General features: G+C 38.4%; 1 protein-coding gene across 3 annotated transcripts in view; it reads right to left on the minus strand.

The window, feature by feature from the left end:
- Positions 1-23,446, minus strand: part of ADGRA3 (adhesion G protein-coupled receptor A3) — a 138,916-nt gene that overhangs the window by 49,430 nt on the left and 66,040 nt on the right. For all 3 annotated transcript variants that reach the window (XM_088836263.1, XM_055433952.2, XM_055433955.2), the window contains 5 exons: positions 21,819-21,979; positions 19,970-20,183; positions 14,247-14,411; positions 11,513-11,714; positions 10,113-10,268 (listed from right to left, as the gene is read on the minus strand). In XM_088836263.1, the coding sequence (XP_088692389.1) occupies positions 10,113-10,268; positions 11,513-11,714; positions 14,247-14,411; positions 19,970-20,183; positions 21,819-21,979 (898 nt within the window). The remainder of the gene's footprint in view (positions 1-10,112; positions 10,269-11,512; positions 11,715-14,246; positions 14,412-19,969; positions 20,184-21,818; positions 21,980-23,446) is intronic.

Consider the following 23,446-nt stretch of genomic DNA (forward strand, 5'->3'; position numbering starts at 1 on the left):
CTAAAAACAATAGGTATGTGGGTAAATTTCACTTTAACAGAAGTGCTTATTTCTGGAGTTATGAAGATGGGTGGTAACTCCTGCATTAGTGTATCAGCCACTTATACAGCAACTGGAACAATAACTGCTGCTGCTGCTAAGTCACTTCAGTCGTGTCCGACTCTGTGTGACCCCATAGACGGAAGCCCACCAGGCTCCCCCGTCCCTGGGATTCTCCAGGCAAGAACACTGGAGTGGGTTGCCATTTCCTTCTCCAATGTGTGAAAGTGAAAAGTGAAACTGAAGTCGCTCAGTCGTACTTAGCGACCCCACGGACTGCAGGCTACCGGGCTCCTCCATCCATGGGATTTTCTAGGCAATAGTACTGGAGTGGCTTGCCATTGCCTTCTCCGGGAACAATAACTACAACCTCTTAATGGCAATTCAGAGAAGCTAGAGAATTTGGTTACATTTTTACCTCTTATTCTTCAGTTCAGTCGCTCAGTCGTGTCCGACTCTCTGTGACCCCATGAATCACAGCACGCCAGGCCTCCCCATCCATCACCAACTCCCAGAGTTCACTCAAACTAATGGCCATCGAGTTAGTGATGCCATCCAGCCATCTCATTCTCTGCTGTCCCCTTCTTCTCCTGCCCCCAATCCTTCCCAGCATCAGAGTCTTTTCCAGTGAGTCAACTCGTCGCATGAGGTGGCCAAAGTATTGGAGTTTCAGCTTTAGCATCAGTCCTTCCAATGAACACCCAGGATCGATCTCCTTTAGAATGGACTGTTTGGATCTCCTTGCAGTCCAAGGGACTCTCAAGAGTCTTCTCCAACACCACAGTTCAAAAGCATCAATTCTACGGTGATCAGCTTTCTTCACAGTCCAACTCTCACATCCATACATGACCACGGGAAAAACCATAGCCTTGACTAGACGGACCTTGGTTGGCAAAGTAATGTCTCTGCTTTTTAATATACTATCTAGGTTGGTCATAACTTTCCTACCAAGGAGTAAGCGTCTTTTAATTTCATGGCTGCAATCAGCATCCGCAGTGATTTTGGAGCCCAAAAAAATACCTTTCAAGTTTGTATTTTCAAAACTGTATACAAAAATAAACAAGAGATGATACTGTATGATATGTTCTATAACTATCAGAAAAGAAATGGCCATTGTCTGCAAAAATTTAAAAGATAAAATACAAGAAAATACCAATTCTCCTCCAAGGTACTCCTCAAATATTTATGAAATATTCAAAAAATCAGCAATTTTACAACTAGTTTGGAAATTTCTTTACAAGTTCTACATGTATAGGCTTTATGAAAATCCAACATGAGACCTAACTGATACATCATCTCTTTTGAAAAGCTGTTTATTTTTTAATCAAGGAACTACAGCTATGGGTCACTAGATAATGCCAGCCAAGGAATTTGATATGTGTCAATAACTGTAAAAAAAAAGAAAAAAAGAAGAAGAAGAAGAAGTAGTATCTGTAAGAAGGTATAGAGCTAATAAAAGTGGTTGTCTTAGCTGTGGATAAGCTTTTTTTTTACCCCCATTATTTCATTATAAATGGCTATGAATTAAAGAAACTGTTTTGTAGCCAAAATATCCCCTATATCAATCATGAAACACTGCATGCTTCTGGAGATTGGTTATAGAAGTAGTTCTAAATGCTTCATGGTGGAAAAAAAAGGACACAAAAAGGATAATAGCACATGAAAAATTACACTGGATTAAAAAAGCATCCCTGAAATGTGACACACAGGTACAGTTTAATAACTGCAACCAATGGTTGGGAAGCACCGTATTTCTCTTCAACCGCATTCCCTGAAGGCTACGCCAGCCATGGAAGGGTCGGAGGAGTCATGCACCTGCTCTGCCATCTGTCATACCAAAGGGTGAGGATCAAATGAAAACATTGTGAACATACTTCATCCAAGATAAAAGGGTAAAGAAATGAAAATGCCACATTAATAACAATGAAACCATTAAATGTCATCTGTAGTGAGAGGCAGAATATTTCATACTCTTTTCAATATTTATGTTTGCAATCCCGGGCAAAACTAGATTAAAATTACCTGTAAATTTCATGAATTTGTGATGCTGGTTCACGAAACACACAATACACAATAAACTCAACTGCAGATGCTGATTGCAGCCATGAAATTAAAAGATGCTTACTCCTTGGAAGGAAAGTTATGACCAACCTAGATAGTATATTAAAAAGCAGAGACATTACTTGTCAACCAAGGTCCGTCTAGTCAAGGCTATGGTTTTTCCCGTGGTCATGTATGGATGTGAGATTTGGATTGTGAAGAAAGCTGATCGCCGAAGAATTAATGCTTTTGATCTATGGTGCTGGAGAAGACTCTTGAGAGTCCCTTGGACTGCAAGGAGATCCAAACAGTCCATTCTAAAGGAGATCAATCCTGGGTGTTCATTGGAAGGACTGATGCTAAAGCTGAAACTCCAATACTTTGGCCACCTCATGCCACAAGTTGACTCACTGGAAAAGACTCTGATGCTGGGAAGGATTGGGGGCGGGAGGAGACGGGGATGACAGAGAATGAGATGGCTAGATGGCATCAACGACTCGATGGACATGAGTTTGAGTGAACTCTGGGAGTTGGTGATGGACAGGGAGGACTGGCGTGCTGTGATTCATGGGGTCTCAAAGAGTCGGTCACGACTGAGCAACTAAACTGAACTGAGCTGAACTGATGGTATTTGATTTTAATGTAACAGGAGTATAAAATAACACTGCAGCAAGAATGCTTATGTGCCTTAGAGTTAAGTTCTCCTGGGTTAAGAGTTCAACCATCCCTTACAAGTTGAATGTCCATAGCAAATTATTTATCCTAAGTCTCTGTTCGCCCATTTGCAAAATGAGACCAAGAACCCTATGAAAACAGTCTTTCTTTAAGAAAGACAGAGAGAGAGAAGAGAAGGCAAATATCTTCATTAAGCAATTCATACAGTTTTTGAGAAAAACCAAGAAATCTAGGCCCCTTCCCACATTCTTGTTTCAAGCACAAAGTCAGCAGGCAGTACCTCCGCAATTCTAATAACCAGAGAAGCAAGAATTAGAGACACATATACCACAGGGCCAGAGAAGGCAACGGCAAGCCACTCCAGTACTCTTGCCTGGAGAATCCCATGGATGGAGGAGCCTGGTAGGCTGTAGTCCGTGGGGTCACTGAGGGTCAGACACGACTGAGTGACTTCACTTTCACACATTGGAGAAGGAAATGGCAACCCACTCCAGTGTTCTTGCCTGGAGAATCCCAGGGACGGGGGAGCCTGGTGGGCTGCCATCTATGGGGTCACACAGAGTTGGACACGACTGAAGTGACTTAGCAGCAGCAGCATACAGGGCAGTACGCTGAGAAGTTGCCTGGGGACAGCTGAGATGCAGATGGAAAGTACAGAACTGACACACAGTTCAATCTCGACTAAATAATAACTCAGTTGATGTCATTATTTTAGTTCAAGTAAACTTCATGGTTTTTCCTAATTATAAATAACTGTATTGATATCATTCCCATCTCAAAGTACGCTATATTGCCCTGATTACTTTAATGAAGGAATTGTTCTGTTCTGAAAGTCAGCTTTTAAGAGTGTGTTTATGGCAACATTAACCAGCTTCAGCATCTTGAGGGCCTGGGGACCCCACTGAACGCTGCTCAGTTTGATAAGTAGTCAGTGTTCGAAAGGTCCAAATGTGATGATCATCAGGACTATGGCAAAGATGAAAGCTCTGATGTCACTCTGGCACAAAAGCAAAGAGGATGACAATGGGAAAACAAGAGGGAAAGGGAAAAGACTGAAAATAATGCCACAGGGAATGAAAGTTGCATTTATTCTCTAGTGCCTTACAGAAAGTATCTGAAGTAGCCTAACAAAGTTTAAAAGATAATTCTTTTTAAATTAAAACATACATAGAGAGTGAGAAAGTGTTTAGTCACTCAGTCATGTCCAACTCTTTGCAACCTCACAAACTGTAGCCTGCCAGGCTGCTCTGTCCACGGAATTCTCTAGGCAAGAATACTGGAGTGTAAAATACCATTTTAACATACTTCGCGACCCAGGGACAGAACCATGGTCTCCTGGATTATAGGCAGATTCTTGACTGTCTGAGCCACCAGGGAAGTCCTGGTGGGAAATACAGGCTTAAAAAGACTCAAGTAAGTTAAAATACACATCAATGGCAGAGTTAATGAGACTGGGGGAAAACTGATTCTTGACATGTTTCTAGTCAAGGCAGTGAAAACAACTGGTCAATTATTAACGAAAAGGAGAATATTTCCTCCAAGTAGACAGTCACTTTCATAAAGAAAACTCTTAGAATTTTAGATACCAAGTGAAATGTGCAACACCCTCAGCCATACCTTCACAACAAACGGAAAGGCTTAACTTCTATAATCCCTCCAACTCTCCCACTGGAAGCAGATCTTGTTTTTTCCGATGACAAAAATGTACATGCATCTCCCTTTCTGGAAGTATGGAGGACTAAGTACTATGGACAATTCTGATAAAAGTGAAAAATGGTAAAGGAAAAAAAGTTACCTTTTAAATGCACCACTGACCATTCAGAAAACAAAGGCTCCACAAGAAACCAACAGCAAAACAACAGGAATCCCAAGAGCTCTGAGGTCGAGTTCAGCTGACCACAGACTATGCTTTGACTTCTGTGCAAGACCCAGGCCCTGCCAACACAGGATAACAGGAGAAAACCACAGCATAAAGCTGATAAGCCAAAGGGGACACCAGCAGGGTCAGGGCCAACCAGCATTAAACTAGCCTCCTGGAAGGAAGGGAATCACAAGGAAACTTGAAACTTAACCATCTTGACTTTGGCCCAAGGTAGGAGGTAAAAAAATCTCTTCCCTGTCAATCTGTCAACACAAGTCGACCTTCACACAGGACTGAGAACAGAGTTCTCATTTTTTGTGTGGTCTGAGAAGCCTCAAGCTGAGAACTACTTCCAATGTGACCCTCTAACACTGATATAGCTCCCCCAGCACCCTTCTGCACTAGCAGAAGCACATAAGTATCACATCATACCATATATCATGTCATAATAATGACACATCATACCATTCTTATGAAGACCACTAGTCATCAACACACATCAGCACAGTTCTGGAAGTCCTCACCAATGTATAACCAGAAAAACAGGATGTATTTTATACAGGAACAGACAAACCAACTGTTATCTACTGTCTACGGACAAAACCATCTGTCTAGAAAAATCCCACAAAATCAACTAGAAAATTATACAAATGAATTTCATAAGGAAACCAGACACAAGGTCCACATTTATAAAAAATAATAATAATCAAGGAAAACTGATAAAGTTCCTTACAATTTAAAAAAAAATTATGGATGAAATATGACACCTAAAATGTGCTCTTAAATGTTACCGCACTGAAAGACAGACAGACACAGAGTAAGACAGAGACACAGGAAAGAGGGAAAGAGAGAAGGAAGGAGGGACAGAAAACATAAAATGAGTGGATAGGAGAGATGAAGCAAGACTGAAAATTGTTGAAACTCAGTGAAAGGTAAAACAAAAGTGTTAATAATAATATTCTTTCTCCTACACTTTAGGAATTTTCTAATTAAAAAAAAAAGTATCTGAAAAGTTTTTAAAAAGTTAAACCCAAAGAGAACATTTTTTTAAAAAGAGGTATAATTCCCTGGTGGCTCAGACGGTAAAGCATCTGTCTGCAATGCAGGAGACAAAGGTTCAATCCCTGGGTCGGGAAGATCCCCTGGAGACGGAAATGGCAATCCACTCCAGTACTATTGCCTAGAAAATCCCATGGATACAGGAGCCTGGTGGGCTACAGTCCATGGGGTCGCAAAGAGTCGGACATGACTGAGCGACTTCACTCACTCACTCAAGGATAGAAAAGAAATATATTACAGTGGTCCTCAATGTGGGAGACCTGGGTTCGATCCCTGGGTTGGGAAGATCCCCTAGAGAACAGAAAGGCTACCCACTCCAGTATTCTGGCCTGGAGAATTCCATGGAGTACAGTCCATGGGGTTGCAAAGAGTCGGACATGACTGAGCAACTTTCACTTCATTTCACTTCACAGTGGTGCTCAAAGTCTGTGCCAAAGATGTTGCCCAGTATCCCCTGGAATTTAGTGGAAACGCGAATCCTCAGGCTTCCCTCACCCGGAACCTGGTACCAATCATGGGCCCCATGCAAGTTTGAGAAACCATGTTCTCAGAAGGATCAAAAAGTCAGAGGCTGGGTTTTTGAAAATGTTAACAATATCAGGAAGTCTGACAAGTAAGAACAAGGAAAAAAAATATTAAAAATATTCAAAATAAAAAAGAAACTCGCCAGTACAGATGTGATTATACCTTAAAGTGAATAAATGAAAGAACTTTAAATTTTAAAAATTCTATACATAAAAATGTGAGGTGCACGCCTTACATATTTAAAATTGGAGCACAGTAAGAAAACCATAACACCTAACTAACTCTAATCTTCATAGATGTTCTCATCTTTTAAAATGGATATATGTTTGTTTTCATAAGAGAAACCACTACAGTAAATATGGAACACACTGTCTGACAGATAACCTTCAGCTCTTTTTAAAAGACCCTGGTAAATACCTCATTTAGATCTGGCAATTTGATAGTTTTCAGCACCCACCCGAAGACAACACGAGTACCAGCTTGTGTTGCCTAGACTCAATCACAGGTTGTTTATGAAAAAAATCCACAGCACAACAACTTTCTGGATATAATACAAAAATCAATTTAATTGTCCAATTATGCTATAGGCATTTTAAGATACCTTAGCATAATTTTATGCAGTGTTAATTAACTTAAAATGGAGCCCTTAAGCCTTATGATTTCTTCTTAACATAGCAATAGGCAGGGAAAGCTCTGGCCTGCAATTTTAAGCTTCCAAAGAATCAAATGTCTGTCACTGCATCAAAGGTAATACTACATTTATATCTCAATTGTTCAATCCTGAATAATTTTCTGTTTTTTCTATTTATAATTAACAGGTTGCCATCATTTGTTTCCAAAGATAGTTAAAATTTCACCTTCTATGTCAGTCAGTGAAAGTGACGACAATCTCCTTCAAAGTAAGTTTTTAGATAAGTAACTAAAGCAGTCTGGTGATTTTTTTTTTTAAAGGACTTGTCTCTAAGCTTCTGAGATCATAAGAATGTTACTTTTCAGAAGGGACATGTGTATGCCCCTGGCTGATTTATGTTGATATATGGCAAAAGTCATCACAATATTGTAATTATCCTCCAATTAAAATAAATAAATTAAAAAAAAGAAATTGTGACTGGCTATGTTGTATATATACAACAAAGGTCCGTATAGTCAAAGCTATGGTTTTTCCAGTAGTCATGTATGGATGTGAGAGTTGTACATAAAGAAAACTGAGTGCCAAAGACTTGATGCTTTTGAACTGTGGTGTTGGAGAGGACTCTTTTGAGTCCCTTGAACTGCAAGAAGATCAAACCAGTCAATCCCAAAGAAAATCGGTCCTGAATATTCATTGGAAGGACTGATGAAGTTGAAGCTCCAGTATGTTGGCCACCTGATGCAAAGAACTGACTCACTGGAAAAGACTCTGATGCTGGGAAAGATTGAAGGCAAGAGAAGGGGACGACAGAGAATGAGATGTTTGGATGGCATAACTGACTTGAGGGACATGAGTCTGAGCAAGCTCCAGGAGTTGGTGATAGACAGGGAAGCCTGGCATGCTGCAGTCAGTGGGGTTGCAAAGAAGAGGACACGACTGAGCGACTGAACTGCAACTGCATGTTGTTCATCTATAACATACAGTATTACACATCAACTCAACTTCAATTAAAATAAATAAATAAATGAAAATTCCTTACACGCACAAAAAAGAACGCTCATTTCCTAACCCGATAAAAAGTATATCCTAGCTTTGCAATGATGAAAATAGTTTCACCTATATTTTCTCACTTGCGTAAACTCTGCAAGTTAAACAGGGCAAGCATCATGTCTTATTTTAAAAATAAAGGGTCCATGGTTACAAACCAGGTCCACTTCCAGTCTTCACCAAGATGCTTCCCCCTAAGAACATGACAAAGCAACAAAGATTCAGACCATTCTTCCCACACAGCAGCAACACAATGAAACGTACACCTCAGGGCACCACACTGCTGCTCCCGAGCTGGGGGGTGTACAGAAGTCCCTCACACCAGAACAGGGCAGCCAAGGGGATAAACTTTGGTCTATCACATGATGGTAGGACCTTTTCCTATGTCCAAATTTCAAATGCCATTCCAATTACTCTAGTGACCTGAAACATCCAGCCTCCATGAATGACTTCTAATCATGTGGGCAGCTAACCTGTGATTATAATCAACAAGGGAGAGCAGGATGACCACAGAGCCAGGATTCACACGGCTCTTCCCAGCACCAGAAAAATTCATCATGGGAAGCGGGCTATGGCCCATGGACACAATCAAGCAAAGGGACAATTCATTAGGAAACTAAGGTCTGAAGTTCAGATAACAACGGTGAAATGCCATGTCATCATTAGGCAGTCTGGTGTCCTGAATCCAATTTATAAACAAGTCACTATTTTCTTTCCTTTATCAGCTACACTGCATCAAGGACCTAACATACTAGGGCTGCAATTTCAAAACTTATCACCAAAATGCCAGATATTAATAGATACCACATGCAAAAAATTCCCTTGGTTAAATTATGTAGAGAAACAAGGGATATTATTGGGTTGCGCAAAAAGTTCGTTTGGGTTTTTCCATACCACTGTGCGTAAAAAGCTGAATGAACTTTTTGGCCAAACCAGTATCACCTTTTAGCACATTAATGAATCTGAGATGCCCCACACAAAGAAATACATTAAGACTTTGTTTAGTTCAGTGTTTTCCCCCCAGTACTTTTGGAATACCATGACAGAGCAAAGCTCTTCTAGAAAGTAAGTGTGATACAGTAGAAAACTGCTGGATTACACAGCCAAAGTTCTTGGGTTGTTTTCAGCCCTGCATAATTTAGCTCTAAAACCTTAGAGAAATAATTTAATTTTCTTTAGGCTTCAGTGTATGACCTAATCTATGTTTATTCTAGCTCAAAAATTCATTTTTATGTGATTCCATCACAAGAGAAACAGTTTATATAAAGCTCTCACTTGGCTGGAAATAAAGTTTAAGAATATGTTAATCTGCAGCTAAAAACTTATTCAAAACATTATTTGCTGCTCACTCATTCTGAAAACAGTAGCTGTCAATGTCTTCCCCTAAAGGGTATCATGTGGACAGGAATATCATAGCTTTAACATGATCCCTTTTCAAAGTCACTAAATATTCATGCCTCATGTATCTTAGTCATTTGGAATTTTATTTTAAAAGTGCTAAAATAGTCTTACATTTTCTTTTAACAATTAACACAAAGCAATTTAACCCAAGATCTAGGGAACTAAAACTCCCATTAAGAAGGATGAACAAGTGGGAATTTGTTGTATGACACAGGGAACCCAAAGCCAGTGTTCCGTGACAACCTAGAAAGGTGGGGTGGGTCAGAGGGTGGGAGGGAGTTTTAAGAAGAAGGGGACATATCTATACATATGACTGATTCATGTTGATGTATGGCAGAAACCATCACAATATTGTAATTATCCTCTAATTTAAAATTAAATTTAAAAAATAGAAGAATAAAAAAGATTCTACTTTCTGAACACTGTAAATTGTTAAACATACAAAGATTTCTTCAACCAATAAATTTAAATGGTGATTTAAAAAAAACAAAGAAGGATGAAAACACACCAGTGGGGAGAAGGGAAATCCCAGGAAGCCTGAGAGATGCAGCCCGACTCACACACACCATGGATGCAGAAAAAGCTGCTTTCTCACAGGCTGGTTCTGCCCTACCATGGTACCTTATTTCCAAGAACTAACAATCCACCTCTACTCCTCCCAACAAGTCCCCATGATAGATGGAGCATAGGTTTCTCAATGACAATTTTGGAAATTAAAAGGTATATTTAGTTCAAACATAGCAAACATAAATAGGCTTTAAAAATAGAGAGTCAGCTCTATCACACGACCATTTGCTGACATACTATATGCTACAAATGTGAACCAGAAAATACCTCTTTTGATTTTTCCTCTTTGGTAAATCTTCCAAATTTCTCTATCATTTCAGCCACAAATATAACATCCATCTTGTCCGAAAAGTTGGCTGCTTCCACAGTGTAAGCTAATAATTGTCTGGCTGTAGCCACAGCGTTGGTAAGATTGAGGGGCATCTGTATTAAAAAGGCAAAAAGGAAGTATTTAGCAAGTGAAGTGAAAGTCGCTGAGTCGTGTCCGACTCTTTGTGACACCATGGACTGTATAGCCCATGGAATTCTCCAGGCCAGAATACTTGAGTGGGTAGCCTTTCCCTTCTCCAGGGGATCTTCCCAACCCAGGGATCGAACTCACGTCTCCCACATTGCATCTTACCTTTGCATTTCAAAACAGGGCAAATTCAAAATTCTTTATCACTGATTCACTATGACCTTCCTAAAATGCTGTTTCCAAAACTGAGGAGAGAAATTTTATTGGAAACTAACTGAAGGAATTATCTTTTTTTAACTTAGAATGAAATAAACCAATACATAAAAACACATCAGGGAGGGACTTCCCTGGTGGTCCAGTGGTTAAGACTGTGCTTTTAGTGCAGGGGATGTGGGTTTGATCTCTGGTCAGGGAACTAAGATCTAACATGCTACAGCACGGCCAAACGATAAACATAAACAAAGTTAAAAGTTTAAAAAGAAAAAGAAAAATCAGGGAAGGGGCCTGCACCATCTCTTCATCTCTATCTATCCAAATCCTATATATACTCAATTCCAATTGCCCAGAAACACCTTTCCCAAGTAGTCCAGCCAGGAGGGATCAGTATCGCCTGCCACCTGGAACTCCTGCCACCTGGGACTTTGAACCACTTATTTAGCACTTATCTGTACTGCCATGCACGGCCTGTAATGTTCTACATTTGTTTATTATTGACTTAAACACAACTCAGCACCAACCATTTCTAAAGTGTATATCAGGTGCAAAGAACCGTAAGAAAATGTGTAAAAGAAACCACCTGCCAGCTGCTTATAATCGGCTAAGGTTTTAAAAAAGAAATGGAAGCAGAGGTGAGAAAAGGCATACCAAAAGGACAAGCACAACAAGGGATCTCCTGTGACAAAGGGATTATAAAAGGAACTGAAGAGGGGCTCCCAGGTGCTCTTGAAGAATGGTTGGGATTCTGTTTGGGGATACAGATGACAAGTTATTCAAGCAAGGGCATAAAGCCAGGCCATGCCTGGAAAGGAAGAGTAATGCCAGAGAGGGCCTTGAATACTGGTTGAGAAGAACAGGTCTGATCCTGAAGACACAGTCCATGAAAGTAGACACCAAATCCTTACGCTTTACTAGTAGCAGAAAAAACGTATGTATTTAGTGTAGCACCACGTCTTATTAGCAACCTCAGCAGATCTGAAGACTTTCCAGGTACCTGATTAAACATATAAAGAACTCGAGTGACATCGTTCGCATACTGGCAGCGAGAATAATCATCATCCGCCCAAAAGCCACCTCGATCACATCTGCGCCAAGCCTTTCTCTCATCCTGTGTGTTCCCAGGGTAGATTCCACTGCCGTGGGCGTTCCGAGTACACTGCAGATATGCGGTGATGCCCGCCAGTGTTCTGGGCCACCTAGAGAGGCGAAGACATGAGAGAAGCCACACTGACACAAGTTAACAGCAGGGGAAAATCAAGGATCAGGACATGTCACACAGAATCAGAGGAAAATCAAGAAGAAACAGAACTCCTTTAACGATAAAGACAAAAACAAAAATGTTAAAATGAACTAAAATCATTGTAAGGTATCAGCTGAATAAATTTTAATGCCATAACAGAATATTTTCCTAAATACTCTTTGTTGTTATTCTTTCAAGCAGAAAAGAAAAATGGTGCACCAAATGGTCTTATGTTTCTTTAATTACTGTTACTGTATTGTTGGCTTATATAACCATTAGGTATATAAGGTCAGAAATTTTTCCAATATGAATAGAATTTGGCCTTTCACAGAAAGAGAGTTAGTATACTTGCAGAAAGGACTGCCATCCTTAGAGAGGCCTGCCTGCAATGCTGGCCCTTTGGTGGCGCCCAGGAATTTGGGGCTTTTTGTGTTCACAGTTTGATAAGAGTGACTGACTTTACCTAGACGGTCTGGGGAAGCCATATGGTGTGCGCCTGGGGGCCTGAAGTTTTGGAATGAGATAGACAGAGGTTGCCTTTATGAACATTCCCAACAGGAGTTTTGGATGTTGAGACTCCATGGGCTTCCCTGGGCAGAAGCACTATACAGAGGCTGCTGCTTTTTCAAGGCTGGAGGAGGGGTAGGCTCTGCATGAGCCTCCTGGGAGGCAGAGATAATCAAGAACTTACACATTGATCGCTCCAGAATCCATCTGTGTCTTTTCCCCTTATTATCCGGCTTGGTATATTACTGCATCACTATATCTGAGCTGTGACCACAGCTGTATGCAGAGTCCTGTAAGTCCTTTCAACAAACTTTTGCACTTGGGGGTGGTCTTGAAAACATCCAATAACATATACAACTGAATTTATCTGAGTGAAGCCCAGATAAATTGCATAGGTACTGTGCAAGTGACTACACCAACCTGCTGGCGTGAAAACAGCACTAACTGGACTGGGAGAAATCTGTTATTTGAGCTCTATTTCTCCAAAACTGGGAATGAAAATAACGTATTTAATAAAAGCTACAGATGATTTACAATATATGAACTTCTAAATCATAATATCAGCCACACCAAAATGCAATGCATTATCAAAAACTGTATAAAAACATAGATCAAGCAATGCTAAACTAAATCTTATTAATGCAGTGGAAGTTCTAACTGTATTATATCTTAAGGAGTGTCAAAGATAAATAATTCATTAGTCAGTTAAACAGATTCTTCTTCTATTTTTAAAAATGAAAACACTCCAAAACTACAAGTAATGACAGATAATACACCATAGATAGAAAATATACTATGATTATTTAATAAAGGCACTGAATGTAACAAAATTAACAAATGGTATCTATTTCACTTCAAAGCATACTGTATAAATATTACAAGTTAACAGTTAATGCACATAAAAGACTTATCTGTTGGCCACAATAAATTATGATTTCCACACACTCATATCCAGAAAAATTTTAAATGGGGGAGGAGAAAGGAAAGTCAAAAAGCAATTTAAAAAAAAAAATCAATGAAGAACTAGCTGAGCTAAGGTTGTTATTGCTTCTTCACCTTGGACTTGAAAGAATAACAACAAAGAGTTCTTTTTCTTATCCTTAAAAATCAGATGTATAACCACAAGGCAGCAATAACACCAATCACACAGTGTAAACTGTGTATTCAAAAATCTCTATGCTGCTTTAAAGAGCTACATATTTCCCTTCATTTATATTAACTATAAACTGATTATTAAAATCCTGTACATAAAGCATTTTAGATAAATAATAAGTTTAAAGATAATGTTTTAAAGCAGTTTTGAAAGTAAGGGGAGTCTAAAGTAAAAGTTGCTACCACTCACAAATTCTAAACTTTCCATTAAAAAAAAAAAAAAAAACACAGCATTTAACTCAATCTGCTTATCCTAACATAGTCCAACACTAGTGGCTTCCCAGCTTTCAGGCCACCCAACAGCTTTCATTTCTCAAAGTCCCCTTGTTTAATTGCTAGAAGAACCAAACAGGGGAGGGAAATTGGGTCTGTGTTTCTGCTAAGTACAATGTCCACCAACTGTCTGCAGTTTAAATTAACACAACAAAACCTTCCAAAGGCCATCCAAAAAAGCCCCTTAGAAACAGGAAATGCTGTTAACCTGTCTGAATTTCACACTATTTGAGTGGAATTTCCAAAATGTTTCCTGAAGTAGTGGTTCTTAACTACTACAACAAAACTACAAAATAAAAATAAACACTTCTGGCTAAACCTTCAGAGACTCTTCAATCAATAGATCTGAGATAGCACCTGTTTTTACTTTTAGTCTCCATAAATGATTCTGAAATCACCGTTCTAAGGGTAGCCCTTAGATATACACGGTTATGTATGTGAATACATTTCTCAAATTCTTACTGAAGACAGGAGACCAGTCACACACATCTATGCCTTTGAGAATAAAAAGAACTGGGGCAAGTCAGCCCCTTTCAGCGCTCTCCACGTCACCGACCTGAAGTCTCCTTTATTGTTCACCACCCTCTCGGGAGGACAGTACTGCGCAGAGCTTTCTAAGACCACGATATCCACGGTTCTTGTATTGTTCCCACGTTTGGTCTGGACGTGGCAGCCCCAATTTCCAGTCGATCCAGCCTGAATATTAGAAAGGGTTAGGGCACTGCATGAAGAAAGAGTATAAAGAGAGAAAATATGGTTAAGCAAGAAGGGAGACAACGTGTGCTTCGATCATGCATTCAGCAAACATGAATGTGCGCTGGAGGCTAAGCGCTTGCTAGATAACAAGGAATAAAAAGATGATCCCTCCGTTTAAGTACTTCAGCAGCAAGTCAAGAGCTGTAATTTAAGAATGAATGGAGGGCAGCGGCACTGAGACTCCAAGAAAAGGGAGAGCAGGCCAGGCCATGGAGGGAAAGCAAGCGCCCAAACAGAATCATGGCACCGCCTTCAGCAAAACTGATGGAGAGGCTATGTGCTTTCCATTTTGTATCTAAGCTCATTCATATCTTTTTCTTTAGATTTCACATATAAGGGATAAGAACAGAAACAGACATAGAAAACAAACTTATGGTTCTCAAAGGGAAAGGAGGGAAGAGGGATAAATTGAGTTTGGGATTAACATATACACACTACTATACATGAAACCTATTCAATGGACGTGAGTTTGAGTGAACTCCGGGAGTTGGTGATGGACAGGGAGGCCTGGCGTGCTGTGATTCATGGGGTCGCAAAGAGCTGGACATGACTGAGCGACTGAACTGAACTGATACACGAAACAGGTAACCAACAAGGACCTAGTGTACAGCACAGGGAACTATACTCAATATTTTGCAATAACCTATAAGGGAAAAGAATCTGGAAAATATATAAATACACACAGGTATAACTGAATATTATAAATCAACTACACTGCAATAAAAATAGAGAAAAAAAAATCAAAAACCTAACAATTAAAAAAACTAACGGAGACGTTACCAAGTTACATATTGGGAATTCTAGGGAAAATATTCAGATTCTAGGGAAAATATTCAAGCATGAAGAAGACTAATATAAAGTGTGTAATTAATATTTAAAATGAAATATCTTATGGAAAAGGGGTGAAAAATCTATTAAGTCTCTAAAAAGATTTAATAAATTACCAATTAACGCTTTTAAAAAAGTAGCTTTTCATTTGAAAGTATACTTCAACTTCTATTAACAGCTATATTTCTGAACAGCTGTCAGAAAATTCAACTTTCAAAATGACATAATTCTCTAATATAAAACCTATTAATTAAAGAGTAAATGGCAGAATCTTCAATTAACCTTTATTCCCCCCACATGATCTACTATACTTTGCTTTTATGTAGATACAGATAAATCACTAGACATAAAGCATGTATCATTTGAATTAACTCACTAAAGAATGTCTTGAAGTTAATACACATTTTTGTAGCTTCCTAAACCATTAATGGCTACACAACAACGAATGCTCTAATAAAGACTTTGAGGGACTGTGATTCTGAACCAAAGAAAATGTTTATCATCTTTACTAAGTTAAACAAATTAACATACTGAAATAAATATACTCAAGGTAAAATGACACAGAAGAGTTTGACATTAAATTTAAATAACCAAAACTTTGCCAACTAGAATTCTACTTTATATGACTCGACTGAACCAGGAAGAAGTATATAAAAATTCTGGGCAATAAAAAGCATTCTCAAATCCAGAAGTCCCCATATTTTCTCAGTTCATGGTACATTCACTGACTAGATAACCTTCACAGTGCCCCTAGCCTAAAAGAAACACCTAGGGTGGTTGTAATGACTACACGAATTCCTAAAACTGTTTATATATGTCCTAATACCTTAAAGTCATTTGAAAAAATAAAATCAATTTAAAATAAATATTTCATTCTTACATAACCACAACTGCCTCCTAATGGATTGTGCATGCTTACTAGGCACTCCAAAATTAATCAGACACATATCAGACAATGATATCTCTATTTCTTATTCCAAAATGATTTTCATACAGTACTTGCTTTGTACCATAGTAATTGTCAAAATACCAGTATCTAAGATATGACACAAACAAAAGGGATGCAGTATGATGTAATGTCAACACCCTAACTGCCCGGAGCTGGTAGCTGTGAGATGTTCAGAAATGTCCAGTACCACTATGCTCAAACACTCAAAATACCCGACAGCACCTCTGTCCACTCACCATAGCATCCCAGAGCATGTTAGCACACTCTCTGGGGAAAATGGTCCTAACATTTTTTAAAGATAACTTTCAGCAATACCTTCAATGTCTAAAACCAATTATCAGTATAAATTTTTCAAGAATCCGCAACACAACACATTAGGAGATTTAAGGAGAAGGGGGTAGCTTCAATTTCAGTGTCCAGGAAAAATACAAACTCCAGTTGTTATTAATGAAGGTTTAATGACATGCAAAGACCAATGAAGAATCAAGAGGTCTATGAGGTTAACCCATCCAATAACCACATATTTCCTTCTCTGACAACTTTCTAATATTCTGGAGCTAACTCCAGGTAAAGGCCTTCCCAGTCTTCAAATGAAAGACTTTCATTTTGGTAAGTATTCCTACCAACCAAAAACCGTTATGTGAAGTTGCTATCCTTTGAATTAATGTTTTTTTAATGCTAAAGGAATTTAGATTAAGTTAAACATGACTTACAGAAATGGATTTATAAAGTAAATCTAGTTACTTGTTACAAAATTTAAGAAGCCTAAATTGAAGCTCTTGAAACTATATTCAATATCCTGTGATGAACCATAATGGAAAAAGAATCTGAAAAAGTGTGTGTGTATATATAAAAAAATATATATATATATGTGCAAGTATGTATACATATAACAGGTGCTTTGTTGTATAGCAGAAATTAACACAGCACTATATATTAACTAAACTTCAGTAAACTTTTAAAAAATAAATCAAAGCTTTTATTCAGACAACAGTTCTATTATATTTTTAAAGCTTTACTGTTGTATTATATGTCAATTATTGTCTACTCAGACAATAAACTACTTCAGGTATACAATTTGGTAACTAACTTCTGACATAAGAATACCCTTGTGAAATTATCACCACAGTAAAAACAATGTAACAGACTCTTCTCACTGGGACTTAGTACACTAAGTGCAAAGAACACACAAAACTTTCCTAACAGTTTTAACCCCGAGTAAGAGTTGGACTGTGAAGAAAGCTGATCCCCAAAGAATGGATGCTTTTGAACTGTGGTGCTGGAGAAGATTCGTGAGAGTCCCTTGGACTGCAAGGAGATCCAACCAGTCCATTCTAAAGGAGATCAGTCCTGGGTGTTCATTGGAAGGACTGATGCTAAAGCTGAAACTCCAATACTCTGGCCACCTCATGCGACGAGTTGACTCACTGGAAAAGACTCTGATGCTGAGAAGGATTGGGGGTGGGAGAAGGGGACGACAGAGAATGAGATGGCTGGATGGCATCACCGACTCGATGGACATGAGTTTGAGTGAACTCCGGGAGTTGATGATGGACAGGGAGGCCTGGCGTGCTGTGATTCATGGGGTCGCTAAGAGTCGGACACGACTGAGCGACTGAACTGAAGTGAACTCTGCTTCTGGTAATAGCAGAGTGAAAGAAAGTGTGAGTTGCTCAATCGTGTCCGACTCTCTGCGACCCCATGGACTGTAGCCCTCCAGGCTCCTCTGTTCATGGAATTCTCCAGGCAAGAATACTGGAGTGGATTGCCATTCCCTTCTTGGCTCCTATCAAACCACACTCCCCACAATTAACAGCTATAAGCTGTAGACAAACTACAGGAGGACAACTATCTGAACACATGGGGAGTGATCCAAAGCCAACAGAAGCCAAAGAGGAACTGACTTTAGGAAGAAGAGACTGGCACTGAGGAGTAACTAGGAAATTTTTTTAATGACTTTTGCCCAAGGGCAGGCATTATTCAAATAGAAACTCAAAATCTGAGTGGTTGAAAAATCAAAGACAGAGCTGGAGGAGCCTGGTCAGAAGCCCAAACTTGTGCATATATAATTCACCCAGTTCTTTAACTGATCCCTGACCTACATGCAGACATGGCAAACACCAAGCAGATTTCAGTGGCTGCCTACTACACAAAAGCCAGATCCAGGAGTTTTAGCTTAACCAAAGTTAATTGCTCAATGAAACAAAATCTTTTGTCTCTGAGAATACAAAAGAACCCAGAGTCAGGGGTCAGCAAACGTTTTCTTTGAAGGCCACACAGTAAATACTTTAGGTTTTGCTGACCGAGAAACAATACTCTTCTGAAGGTATCTGTATAACCATTTGAAAGGTAACCATTTAAAACTATAAAAAGAATTCATAGGCCAGATTTGTCCCATAAGCTGTACTTTGTCGCTTCTCCACAGCAAATCATTCACAATGTCTAGGATACAATCCCACATTACCAGACATATAAATAATATTTTTAAAGTAGAAAATATAAACCATATTCATAAAAAATAAGCAGGGTGATGATCCCCATATAACCCAGATACTAAAATAAGAGGCAAAGATTTAAGGATTTCTACTATAAAAGTTCAAAGACATAAGTGAAATATGTTTCTAAGGAAATCTCAGAAGAGAAATAGAAATTATGAAATAGAATATTCAAACCTCAAAATCCCCAGACCTGAGTCTGAACTCAGAGAACTATTAGTTTCTTGGTAGTTTTTTCATGGTACTTTTGTAATACTAAAGTGCCTCAGTAAAAAGTTATAGCTCTATCCTTAAATATTCAAGTTGAAGTTTAACTTCATAAAATTGATAAAAAGGAAAGAGAGAAACATAGAAAAGGCTTGGAAAGATACTTAGAGGCAGAGAGAAGGAAAGGAAAATTCAATGTCTATAGATTAACATATCACCAAAATAAAATACAGTGAGTGATAACATATTTTTTTACCCTGTTTTTTGTACTTTAACTTCATTCAAACTAACTATTGTGGCCCTTGCACCAAACATGAGGTTTACAGGTGGTATACTGTTTTATACTGCTGCTGCTGCTGCTGCTAAGTCGCTGCAGTCCTGTCCGACTCTGTGCAACCCCACAGACGGCAGCCCACCAGGCTCTGCCATCCCCGGGATTCTCCAGGCAAGAACACTGGAGTGGGTTGCCATTTCCTTCTCCAATGCATGAAAGTGAAAAGTGAAAGTGAAGTCGCTCAGTCTTGTCCGACTAGTAGCGACCCCATGGACTGTAGCCCACCAGGCTCCTCTGTCCATGGGATTTTCTAGGCAAGAGTACTGGAGTGGCTTGCCATTGCCTTCTGTTTTATACTAACAGGATGAAAAAAGGCAGTATCTTAAAATGCAACATTAATCATAAGACAGTGAAAACTAGGTGATTCCTAAAAGTGAAATTCTGAGCTTATTAATAGCAACAGGAAATAGTAAAATTAAGTTTGGTTAAAAAAAAAAAAATTTACATTTTTTCCTCTTAAAACTTTAAACAAAAAGTCTCCAACTTTTAAAGTGTTTCCGTTCTACCTTATACTTTTTTTACCTCCAAAACTAGATGGAAAAGATAAAGAAAAGATAACTTTTGAAGATAAATAACAATCAGAAAAAGAAATGTCAGACATTTGTTCTTAAATGCAAGAAGGTAAAATACTAATTTAAACGCCAACTAAACATTACAATTTCTGAGATGATAAAATGTACAGAGACAATTCCTCATCTAAAAAAGTTTACCTTGCAATCAGTGAGCAGTTGTGAATCATGTTCTTTTCAACAAAGATACCTTGGGATTCATCAGTTTCGACTATTCGCCCATCCTGATACCATAACACTTGCATGTCTTGATCGATATATGAAGCCATGCACTGGAAAGGAAGGCTGTCTCCTTCAAATACAACTTGACGATGAGACGGAGTCATGTAAAAAGATGGTAATTCAAGGGGAGGATCTAGAGACAGTAGAATAAAGAACAGTAAACAAACACTATATTCACACTACAGAACTTAAAATTATAGAAGTTCTAACTGAAATCTTAAAAATGGAAAAACAAATTCCTCAGTAATCAGCATCCTAGTTTTACCATCAACAAAGATCCTGCTGAATTAAGAGGATCCAAGATGAAAACACCATTAAATAAAATTAAACCATTTCATGTCACTTTTACAAAGCTGATATCTTTCTTTCCAGTAAGAAAAATAAAAGGGAAATCTTAAACTACACATTCAAAAATGTACACAAATATCATGGTTCATTAAAAACCTTTAAAATATTCAGTCTCTAACACAATAATTCTTTTAGTAGCAAGCTATCCTAAATAGCTAATACGTAAAGATAGACGTAAGGAAATTAATCTTGTTAATGTTTATGGAGTGAGAAATTAACAACCTAAATATGCAGTAATAAGGAAATCATTGTGGCTATATCCCTATAATGTAAAAATAAGTTATGGCTATATATATATAAATGAATTGGTATGCATCTTTTATATCAATATGATGAGGAAACAAGTTTACATTATTTCAAGTTTAAAAATGATACAAAGTAACATTAGGGTATGGTATTTTGGATAAAACATAACAAAAAGGTAGAAAATTGATATGCATACCAAGGTATCTCTGATGTTAGCTACCTATGAGTGACAAGAATGTAACTATGGGTTTTGGTTTTTTTTTCGTTCTTTCAGTTTTTTCCCCCAGCTTTATGGAGGTATAATTGACAAAATTGTAAGATATTTAAAGTGTACACCAAGATGATTTATTAGGTGTGTACACATTATTTCTTTTCATAAATCTTTAATCCAATGAGCACACTTCACATGTGAAAAAACAATAATAATGATGAAAATAAAAGGAAAAAACTGATAGGGTTGTTTATTTCCAAGCACAGAGACTAAACTAGAACCTCCCTCTATCATTTTAAGGACTGTTTCTTGTTTTTTCTGGTTTTTGTTTTTCATTAAACAAATGGTAAATGTATTAGTTCCCTGAAGTCTTCAGATATTCTGGAAAATCATGATTTTCAACAGCTTTATGCTATTTCATTGAATGGCCTGTCATAAGTAAGCCAATGCCCTATTTTTCAGAATTTAAGGTATGTTCATATATAAAATCTGAAGATTTACATACATAGCTGATGATTTCTCACGAATTAAGCCCTACATACAGAATTAGCTATATCAAGTTGTACCAATTCTTTAAGAACACTGATACATACTGCCAAGCCACCCTTCAAAAAGGCTGTAACAATTCATACACTATCAATAAAATGCATGATTGCATCCTGAGATTTTAGTACTATCAACAAATTACTGATTTGCTATTATAAAATATGAAGATCTATATTATTTATTGAAATTGAATTTCATTAAGAAAGCTGTTCAGAACCCAAGAACTTTAAATGCCAATTGAAAAAACATTTTTTAATCCAACTGACTTAACTGTTGACAAAAACTAAGTATTATCAAATTCATGAAGACTGATGGCTACAATCGGTTCCAACGTATAAAAAGAATTCTGAAGTTTGTCAGGAAACACATGGCAGCAAGTAAAACACAGTTAACCCTTTCTCACTTTTTCTTCCTTACCGCATGTCAACAACTCCTGCTTCACACCTGTGACTGGCTGGGCCTGAAGAGACTTGGGATAAACACACCGTGTGTCCCGTACCGTGATATTTCTCTCCTTCACCCAGCGATGCATCCACAATATGTTACAATCACACAGCAGATACTCAGTCTGAAATTCTCTGTAGCACACAAAATGCAATTTAGACAGTATGGTAAATTAATTAAATTGCACTTTTGCTTTTTGGCGTAGTCTTTGTGTGGCAAGCACACAGCTGCTCAATCTCACCTAGGGCACATACTGTACCATCAACTGGTTATGGTTTCCTTCCCAGTGAGATGATGTCGAATGTCTGACCCCAAAATCCCTTCCCACCTGATCCTGGACTGACTCTGCTTTCAATCAAAGATAGTATGTGAACAAAACCGATTCTTCATCTGTGAAACACACTTCTGAAGCCCAGGGTACTGGAATATCACATCCACATTCCTTTTGTCTATCAAACTTCTACGGATTTGTCATCAAGTCTGTGGCACTATTACTGGAAATTGAAGCTTTCCCCATTTCTTCCAGCATCACTGTCATGTTCCTGGCTTAAATGTCTGCAAACTCTGTTAATTCCGACAGCATAAAGCAACATATGACTGCTTCGCATGGTTATATTCTGTTTGTCTGACTAGGATGACTAACTTCTAATTCCTAAGAACCACCTTCTGGTGAGTTTACAGCATTATCTTTTATAAACACTGACAATTGTGCTCAATTTTTGCATGAAAATACTTCCTACATTCCTGCTATCTAGGGTTTCAAAAGTCAGATCATTTTTGTAGTCTTTATTTCCTAAACTTCACAGAAATGGCTGACATAAGCCCATTAAAAGGAGATGTTCTCACTAAAAAGCAGCTTTCTGGGTAAGAATGTTAATAGTACCAAAAAGACCATGAAAGAGTTTGATGCAGGGTGCAGGAGCCACAACTCCTAGTTGTGGCATGTGGGATCTAGTTCCCTGACCAGGGACTGAATCCAGGTGCCATGCAATGGGAACACAGACTCTTAGCCACTGGACCACCAGGGAAGTCCCAGAGCCATGGGTGATACTTGGTGGAAGAGTTTTCCAGGCAAAGGGCCCCACAAGCGGAAAGGCCCTGAGGCAGAAGAAGCATGTCTGCCTGGCATCTTGGAGGATTACTATGGAAGAGGGGGACTTGACTGGACTTGAGATCAGGGAAGAGTCAGGGAACGAGATGATCCAAAGCCTTGTTCACTGTGGCAAGTTAGTGGCTTTTACTTTGATCTGAAAAATGATTGCAAGTTTTTAAGCATACGAAAATACTACCTGTCAAAAAATTATTATTTTTTATAATTATGAGATAATTATTATCTGTCTCAGAGAAAGAGAAATATCACATGACATCCCTTATTGTGAAATCTAAAAAGAAATGATACAAATGAACTTACTTTCAAAACACAAAGAGAGTCACAGACTTAGAAAACAGAACTCATGGTTGCTGGGGGGAAGAAATAGGTAAGGACTTTGGGAAGGTCATGTACACACTACTATATTTTAAATGGATAATCAACAAAGACCTATTGTATAGCATATGGAACTCTGCTCAATGTTATGTGCCAGCCTGGATGGGAGGGGAGT

The sequence above is a fragment of the Moschus berezovskii genome, chromosome 5, assembly GCF_049115385.1.
Source record: "Moschus berezovskii isolate FMDL1 chromosome 5, NW_MosBer_1.0, whole genome shotgun sequence".
In the NCBI taxonomy this organism is placed as follows: Eukaryota; Metazoa; Chordata; class Mammalia; order Artiodactyla; family Moschidae; genus Moschus; species Moschus berezovskii.